The sequence below is a fragment of the Bos javanicus genome, chromosome 18 (genome assembly GCF_032452875.1).
Source record: "Bos javanicus breed banteng chromosome 18, ARS-OSU_banteng_1.0, whole genome shotgun sequence".
Lineage (NCBI taxonomy): Eukaryota > Metazoa > Chordata > Mammalia > Artiodactyla > Bovidae > Bos > Bos javanicus.
Window position 1 is genome coordinate 50,490,733 of NC_083885.1, and position 9,671 is coordinate 50,500,403.

At 49.4% G+C, this 9,671-nt stretch overlaps 1 protein-coding gene across 2 annotated transcripts in view; it reads left to right on the top strand.

Moving 5' to 3' along the window:
* Positions 1 to 9,671, top strand: part of AXL (AXL receptor tyrosine kinase) — a 35,052-nt gene that overhangs the window by 16,666 nt on the left and 8,715 nt on the right. For both annotated transcript variants that reach the window (XM_061388359.1, XM_061388360.1), the window contains 6 exons: positions 2,217 to 2,349; positions 2,649 to 2,740; positions 6,482 to 6,577; positions 6,774 to 6,851; positions 8,653 to 8,745; positions 9,143 to 9,264. In XM_061388359.1, coding sequence (XP_061244343.1) covers positions 2,217 to 2,349; positions 2,649 to 2,740; positions 6,482 to 6,577; positions 6,774 to 6,851; positions 8,653 to 8,745; positions 9,143 to 9,264 — 614 coding nt within the window. The remainder of the gene's footprint in view (positions 1 to 2,216; positions 2,350 to 2,648; positions 2,741 to 6,481; positions 6,578 to 6,773; positions 6,852 to 8,652; positions 8,746 to 9,142; positions 9,265 to 9,671) is intronic.

A 9,671-nucleotide genomic window follows, 5' to 3' on the forward strand; every position in this document is an offset into this window, starting at 1 on the left:
GTAGATGGACCAATGAATGAATGCGTGGCTGAGTGGTGGACAGATGAATGAGTGGGTGGGTAGTGGACGGATGAATGAATGGGTGGATGGTGGATGAGTGAATGAATGGGTGGGTGGTGGATGAATGAATGAATGGATGTGTAGATGGACCAATGAATGAATGCATGGCCGAGTGGTGGACAGATGAATGAATGGGTGGGTGGTAGACAGATTAATGAATGGGTGGATGGTGGATGGATGAATGAATGGGTGGGTGATGGATGAATGGATAAATAGGTGGGTGGGTAGATGAATAGACAGGTAGAGGGACAGAGAGATGAGTTATCCCCCTCATATTCATCTTCCTCAAATATTTCTCCAAATATTCCTCCTATACCCATTGTACCCTCCTGGCACTATTACACCCCACCTCTTGTAACTCAACCCACTGTCCTTAAATATTCCTTACATGTTTTCTTGCACTTCTTTGCATACCTTTCCACACTAACCCCACCCTCCTTTCACATTCATCTCATTATAACCCCTCATTCTTCTCACGGGCTTCCCAAACCCAATGCACACTCACACTTCTCATTCACAAACTGATACTTTTTGCACACTCACCATGCATCCCACATTGCAGGCACTGAAAGACTTTCAATACACACGATCTCACATTCTGCAACTCTCCTTGCACACTCACTAGACACTCCTTACACAGTATTCCCTCACCTCGAGCTAATCCTAACCCATGCCCACTTTCTGCACATACCACACCAGACTCTTGGTACACTCACACACTCATCCTCCACTCCTTACACACTCACTCCCACCTTTTTGCATATCCTTTTCATTCATCTCATGCTCATCTTCCCCTCCTACGTCCTCTGCACACTCATTGCACACTCCTCTCACACCAAAGTTACATCCTTACAAATCACTGCCCCTACCTTGTATCTAAAACTTCTTGAATACTCCTTGAATCCTCACATACTCCCAATTCCTCAAATACTCATCTGGCACTGTTTACACACTCCTTTGCACACCATGCCCCTTTGCACATTTATTTCACTCTCATCCCTTGCTTTATGAAAGCTCTTCCAGGGAATTCCCTGGCAGTCCAGTGGTGAGGAGTCAGTGCTTTCACTGCTGAGGGCGTAGGTTCGACCCCTAAACTAAAATTCCACAAGCTGCAAGGAGTGGCCAAAAAAAAAACACGCTTTCATAGTCATCATACACTCCTCAAAAATGTCCCTTGGCCATTGGTCCCTGGAGCCTCCAACTCCTTGCATATCCATCGTACATGCTTTGTACACAGTACACACATTCTTTCCCTGCTCAACTGTTTTCCACACCCAAGTGCCCCCTCCTTGCATAATCATCACACACATCACACACAGGTATCCCACTTGAGATTTACTTACAGCCCTCCCATGCTCCTCCAGCCCTCCTTCCATTCTCACAGCCCATCCCGCACATTCTCTCACTCCCATCCCACACTCCTTCCACACTCATTGCACACTCCCCAAGTATCCATCCCACTTTGCACTCACCACACTCATCCTAGGAGTTTCACACTCCTCTTTTTAAAAAAAAATTATTTATTTGGCTGCGTCAGGTCTTAGTTGCATCATGCAGGATCTTTCCTTGTGGCTCGTGGACTCTGTAGTTACAACACATGGGCTCCAGAGCACCTAGGCTCAGTAGTTGTGGTACGCGGGCTTAGTTGCTCCTAGGCATGTGGGATCTTAGTTTCCTATGCCCGTGTGTGTGCTCACTTGTGTCAGTCATGTCCAACTCTTTGTGACCCTATGGACCATAGCCCACCAGACTCCTCTGTCCATGGGATTCTTCCGGCAAGAATACTGGAGTGGGTTGCCATGCCCTCCTCCAGGGAATCTTCCTAACCCCAGAGATCCAACCCACGTCTCCTGCACCTCCTGCATTGCAGGCAGACTCTTTTTACCACTGAGCTACCAGAAAAGCCCCTTAGTTCCCTGATCAGAGATCAGACCCGAATCCCCTGCATTGCAAGGTGGATTCTTAACCACTGGACCACCAGGGACATCCCCTCACACTCCTCCTCCAACGTCCACTCCTTTCATGTCCATTGCATGCCCCGTCCAGCCCTGTCCATCACCCAATGAACCTACACCTGCCTCCCTTCAACACCACCCCCCTGGGGACCCAAGGAACCAAGACCTCCACCATGACCTGTCCTGCATACCCCCTGACAGTGAGTGAACCCCCAGCCCCCGCCTTCTCGTGGCCCTGGTGGTATGTACTGCTGGGAGCAGTGGTGGCCGCTGCCTGTGTCCTCATCCTGGCCCTGTTCCTCTTCCACCGGCGGAAGAAGGAGACCCGTTATGGGTAAGTTGGGACCATGCGGGTCGGGAGGCTGACCTGGACTGGGGTAGAGAGGCTGGAGGTGGGGAGACCGTGAGGAGGCTGGCACAGGAGGACAGAGTACCAAGAATCAGAATGAGGACAAGCATCTGGGAAGTGAATAGAAGGCAGAAGGCAGCAGCCCAAGAGGCTCTCAGCAGACATTGGAGGAGAGGGCTGGCAGGTCTGGGGGTTGGGATGGCGCTTGCTTCCACTGCTGGTGGAAGTGGAGGGGGTTCCACGTCACTCTGCCCTGCCCTCACCTCCTCTCTGTTCCCCCCTAGAGAGGTGTTTGAACCAACCGTGGAGAGGGGTGAGCTGGTGGTCAGGTACCGTGTTCGCAAGTCCTACAGTCGGAGGACCACTGAAGCCACCTGTAAGTGAGCCCCATGCCTCCTGCCTGGGTTTGGGATAAGAAGTATCGAGTGTTGGGCCTGCTGGGCTTCTGCAGATGCGTGAACCAAAAGTTTCTGAAGGCCTTGGAATATTAGCACCACAGACCCTAAGAACAGCAGGACTGTGGGACCACACACAACTTTAGAATAATTGAATCTTAGACACAGTAAATTTTAGAAAGGCCAAACTCTGAGTCATAGGCTCTTAGAACCACATAATGATGATGATGAAGACGATAAACATGATGATGATGGCAATGAAGAAAATGCCCATGATGAGGTGCTTACAATGCTGAGGATAACAGCCAACCCTAGCACTTCCTCTGTGGCTACTGCTGTTCCTTTTTAAAAATTAAGTATGTATTTATTGGCTATACTGGGTCTTCATTGCTGCTCATGGGCTTTCTCTAGTTGCGGTGAGTGTGGGCCACTCTCTAGTTGTGATCTGAGGGCTTCTTGTTGCAGTGGCTCCTCTTGTTGCGGAGCACAGGCTCTAGGGAGCACAGGCTTCAGTAGTGGCAGCGCATGGCCTTAGCTGCCCTGAGGCATGTGAGATCTTCCTGAAGCAGGGATCAAACCTGTGTCCCCTGAAGTGGAAGGTGAATTCTTAACCACTGGGCCACCAGGGAAGTCCCACAGGTACTGTTCTAAGCTTCAACACATGTCACATAATTTAATCCCCATGACAACCCGGTGAGGTAGGCACATTATCCTCCCCACTACCAGTGAGGAGGCTGTGGCACAAGGTGGCTAAGTAACTTACTGGAGCCCACACAGTTTGTAAGCTGGAGAGCTGGGGTTCACACCCAGGCGGGTCCACTCTCAAGTTCATCTTCTGAACTGCCTCTTGGAAGTAGAGGATGTGCGAGAGGATACGCAATTTATAATTGGCCTAAAAAATTATAATCCAGTGCTATAGACTCTAAGGCTCCCCTCGTGGCTCAGATGGTAAAGAAGCTACCTGCAATGCAGGAGACCCGGGTTCAGTCCCTGGGTCAGGAAGATCCCCTGGAGAAGGAATGGCAACCCACTCCAGTATTCTTGCTGGGAGAATCCCATGGGCAGAGGAGCCTGGAGGGTTACAGGCCATAGGCTTGCAAAGAGTCAGACATGATTGAGCAACTAACACTTGATAGACTCTTAGGATCTTAAAAATCATAGAATCTTAGCACTATAATAGACCCTGTGTTAGAGGATTATAGCATTTATGGAGGGTCCCAGCTAAGAAGGGACTTCAGGAGCCACCTAGTCAAATTTCTTCTTCTCTCCAGTTGGGAAAACAGATCCAGAAAAAAAAGGGGGGGACAGAGTTAGGGCTCTTCTAGAGTTAGCACCCAGGGAGAAGACTGCTGGGGGCCCCAGGGAGATACCCGAAGGGGCTGGGAAAGACATTTATTGCAAAGGAGAAGGAAGAGGAAGTGAGGAGGTCACAGCAATTTAATGGGAATAACATGCAGCAGCAGTTCCCCAAGTGTGATCCAAGTCCCTGGGGGTCCCCAAGACCTTTGCAGGGAGTCCATGAGGTCAAAACTATTTTCAAAATAATACCAAGACGTCATTCGCCCTTTCACACCCTCCTTCTCTTGCAAGCGCTCCGCAGAGTTTTCCAAAGGCTTCCAAATATGTGATGATGTCATCCTTCTGTTGACTGATGTGCTTGTATATTCTTGTGTTTTGAAAATTTGTTTGGGGAACTTCCCTGGTGATCCAGTGGTGAAGACCCTGAGATTCCACTGCAGGGGGCTCGGGTTCAATTCCTGGTTGGGGAATCATTAATAAGATCCTTGGTGGTGTGGCCAAAAATGAAAAAAGGAAATCATATCAGTTTTCATTGTGAACACAGTAAATATTGCTGTGTAGACAACCTATGTAAAAGAAAGCTTTTTTCAAGTCTCAATAATTTTAAGAATGTAAAAGGGTCCTGGGGCCAATCAGTTGGAGAACAATTGCTATGCAGCAGTGAAAATGAATAAACCCAACTACACACAGCAGCTGGGCTTCCCTGGTGGCTCAGTGGTAAAGAACCCACCCACCAATGCAGGAGACATGAGTTCCATCCCTGGGTCAGAAAGATCCCCTGGAGGAGGAAATGGCAACCCACTCTAGTATTCTTGCCTGGGAAATCCCTTGGATGGAGGAGCCTGGCAGCCGACAGTCCAGGGGTCGCAAAGAGTTGGACAGCACTTAGCAACTAAACAACAACAACACACAACAACTGCATTACAATTATTTCAGAGATGTCGTGTTAAGTGAAAGAAGCCGGACACTAAAGAGAACATAGTATGTGATTCCATGTTTATAACATCCCCAAACAGGAAAGACTAATCTGTGTTAAGAAAAGTCAGGAAAGTGGCCACCCCCGAAAGGACAGGTCATAGTCTATTCTTGACATGGGTGTTAGACACACACTGTTGTGTTTGGTTCATGAAAATCCATTGAGCTGCTCACTTATGATTTTTGCAGGATATACTTTAATGAAAAGTTAAGAAAAATTTTGAACAACTGGTATGGCAGGGTGTTAACCAATCAAGGTGCCACTACTGCAAGATTACGTGCCAGGCTCTAACCCTTTAGTTACTGCTCTGGGGGAAGATCTGGGGGGTCTAAAGGAAAAGTGGGAGTTGGGAGTGCTCAGGGCAGTAGCTAATCCTGAATGAATGCAGAGTTATTTCAGTATTTTAACAATGGGTATACAGGCATGGGGCTTCCCTGGAGGCTCATGGTAAAGAACCCGCCTGCCAATGCAGGAGATGTGGGTTGGATCCCTGGGTCAGGAAGATCCCCTGGAGAAGGAAATGACAACCCACTCCAGTATTCTTGCCTGGAGAATCCCATGGACAGAGGAGTCTGGCAGGCTACAGTCCTTGGGATTGCAAAGAGTTGGACACGACTTTAGTGACTAAACAATGATAAACAATACACAGGCATACCTGGGAGACACTGCACATTTGATTCCAGACCAACACAATAAAGTGTATAATGCAATAAAGTGAGTCACGTGCATTTTGGGGTTTCTCGGTGCATATAAAAGTTATGTGTAGGACTTCCCTGGCAGTCCAGTGGTTAAGACTCCATGCTTCCTCTGCAGGGGCCCAGGTCCCACTTAAGATCCTACATGCCATGCAGTGGGGCCAAAATAAACAAACAGAAACATAAAAACAAAAACAAAAAAGTTGTGTTTACACTGCACTGTAGTGTACTAAGTATGCAACAGCATTATATCTTTAAAAACAATTTAGATACCTTAATTCTATCTATTTATTTTTTAAATTTGGCCACATCATGGCAAGTGGGATCTTAGTTCCTCAGCCAGGGATCAAACCCTTGCCCCTTGCAGTGGGAATTTGGAGGTTTAAGCACTGAACTACTGGGGCAAGTCCCTACATACCTTAATCTTAAATTGCTTTATTGCTTTAAAAAATGCCAACCACCATCTGAGCCTTCAGGGACTTATAGCACTAACATCAAAGATCACACATCATCATAACAAATACAATAATAATGAAAAGGTTTGAAATATTGCAAGAATTACCAAAATATAACACAAGAGACACAAAGCAAATTGGAAAAATGGTAGCGATAGATTTGCTTGATACAAGATTGCCACAGACCTTCAGTGCATAAAAAACACAATATCTGCAAAGTGCGGTAAAATGAGGCACGCCTGTATCCTTATTGGAGGCGCTGCCTGGATGTCAGCTCTGCTCCCACCCCCCATGCAGTGAACAGCCTCGGCATCAGCGAAGAGCTGAAGGAGAAACTGCGGGATGTGATGGTGGACCGGCATAAGGTGGCTCTGGGGAAGACCCTGGGAGAGGGTGAGTGCTCCCCACCTCACACACACACACACACACACACACACACACACACACATCTCCCTGAGCCATGCAGTCCTTCATCTCCCCACCCCTACCCAACCACAGGAAATGCAGTTCCTACAGCGTCCCCCCTGAAGTCAACTGGGGGGGTGGTGCCCCCCCACGCATGTCAAAGTCTCTCTCTGGTCCCCCACAGGAGAGTTCGGAGCTGTGATGGAAGGCCAGCTCAACCAGGACGACTCCGTCCTCAAGGTGGCTGTGAAGACCATGAAGAGTGAGTATGTACATACGTGTGCACCCATGTGGGATCCCCATCCCTTAACCTCTGGCCCCTCCCCTGTGCCCCTAAGGAGGTAGAAGAACAGGAAAGGTGACAGCAATTTAGCCCAACCCTAGAACTTCAGTGTTTCCAGACAAGAAATTAAGTTCCTGCCAGGTCCTTCAACAGAAGGAACTCAATACGGGGAGATTACTACAAAGGTGCAGGGAAAACTGAAGGAACAGCAGGGTGCACTTAAGACAACCTAGAGATTAGCAGCAGCAAGTGGCCGGAAGGGGCAGAGAGAGGACGCGGAGTTACCAGAGCTCACAGCCAGGGCCCGCTGATGGGATTGAGGCATCACAGAGTTAGGGGCTACCTTGTGGGAGCTTGAAACACAAAGGAGACACAGCCACCACCAAGGCAATACTGGAAGCGGAAAGAGAGAGGGTGAAACGCCCTGATTTCTCTCCTCCTCTCACCCACCTGCCAGTCTCCCATCAGTGCTTCCCGTTGGCGGGTTCCAACAGGAAACAGCAGGAAAGGGAGCCTGGCAATGTAGTTTTCAGGGGCCAGCCCCATGTGATACATAGCAGAGCATGAGATGGTCCAGAATGAGGCACACCTGGCTTCATCATTTACTAGCTGGTGGCTCAGATGATAAAGAATCCGCCTGCAATACAGGAGACCCAGGTTCAATCCCTGGGTTGAGAAGATCCCCTGGAGCAGGGAATGGCAACCCACTCCAGTATTCTTGCCTGGAGAATCCCATGGACAGAGGAGCGTGGTGGACTACAGTCCATGGGGTGGCAAAGAGTCAGACATGACTGAGCAACTAACACTTTCACTATGATCTCAAGTAAGTGACTACCCCTCTCTGAGCCTACCATTCCTCACCCGGAAAAAAGTATCATAGTGTTCCTACCTCCTAGGGTATTATATGTCAAAGCACTTAATGCTGGGCTTGGCACATAGTACACACAGTTAATGTGGACTAAAACCATGTTATCTACATCAGCAGAGAGGGTGAGAGCCAGTCCAGTCTGAGCTCACACAGCACAGAAAGGCCAGGGTCAAGCTTTTCCACATAGGGATGAAGCTTAGAGGGTCATGCTGGAGGGAGGAATGATCGTTTCAGAATCACAAGGGCTAAAAATCTTGGGTTATGGAGTCATCACTCATTCATTCATTTATTATTGACTGCCTTCTGAATACTGGGTTATGTTCCTGACCTGGGTTTGAATCCCAGCTGTGTGACGCTGGGCAAGTCACTTTGCCTCTCTGAGCCAGTGTCCTGAGTTGTAAAACAGGGACAACCGTCTACATCCTAGGGCTGCTGGGAGTGTGCTAGGAAGCAGCCTAGCACAGAGCCCACACATGAACCCCTGAGCCAGCCTGCCTGGGTTTGAACTCTGCCTGTTCCTCTTGCAAGCTGTGGCATGTTTCTTAAACATTCTGTGCCTTGTCTTTCCATCCTTCTTGTTGTTCAGTCACTAAATTGTGTCAGACTCTTTGTGACCTCATGAACTGCAGCACACCAGGCTTCGCTGTCCTTCATTATCTTGAGTTTGCTCAAGCTCATGTCGAGACAGTGATGCCATTCAACCAGCTCATCCTTCTGTAGCTCCCTTCTCCATCTTTAAAATGGGGAAATAGAAGCTCCTCAGAGGGTTAAATGGGTTAATACGCGAAGCGCTGAGTACAGCCCCTGGTACTTAATAGTCACGCTTGATGAAGGAGAAGATGATGATGGTAATAAGGAGGAGGAGGAAAAGAGTCCTCCCTCCGCCTCCTCCACCTTCCTCTCTCCTCCCAGTTGCCATCTGCACAAGGTCGGAGCTGGAGGATTTCCTGAGTGAAGCCGTCTGCATGAAGGAATTCGACCACCCCAACGTCATGAGGCTCATTGGTGAGGGAGGGGCAGATTTGGCGGCCCCATGCAGGCTGCACCAGAGGGAAGAACCCTCCCTCAGGCACTGGGAAGATCAAACCCCCAGGCTTCCTCCGCCCCCCCCCTCCCAGAATGAGCAGGCTCCCCCCTTCCTCTCTCCCTCAGCTCGGAATGTGACCTCTGACCTTTCCCAGAAATAGCTGAGGTCCCCAGGAGGGCTGGAGAAACATCCCTGGGAACCAGTGCTGGACATGGCTTCTCTGACGCATGGTCCCTGCCACCACCACCCCCCGCTCCCCAACAGTTTGGAGGCCAGATCTGAGAGGGAGGGGGGAGAAACAGAGGTGGGAGTGGGGTGGCGTCCCCTTCTGCCCACCTCCAGTGACGAGACTGCCTGGGGGGGGGCGGGACTCAGGCGTTTGTTTCCAGGGTTCTGAACGAGAAGGCTTCCCGGCGCCCGTGGTCATCTTACCCTTCATGAAACACGGAGACCTACACAGTTTCCTTCTCTATTCCCGGCTCGGGGACCAGCCAGTGGTGAGGGCATTTTATTATCTGGACCACAAGTGTTAAATGAGCACCTACTAGGTACCCGGTAATCTTTCTTTCTTATTTGAAAAAATTGATGTCTATTCTGCGTACACTAAAATATGCACATTTGTTGCACGCAGTTCAGTGAATGTTTTCTTGTGTATAGACCCATGGAAGGGCTTCCCAGGTGGTTCAGTGGTAAAGAATCCGCCTGCCAGTGCAGGAGACGTGGGTTCCATCCCTGGGTTGGGAAGATTCCCTGGAGAAGAAAATGGCAACCCACTCCAGTATTCTTCCCTGTGCAATCTATGGCCAGAGGAGCCTGGTGGGCTACAGTCTATGGGGTCGCAAAGAGTCAGACATGACTGAGCGACTAAGTACACACGCACGCATTAGGTACCTAGCGCTGCTCA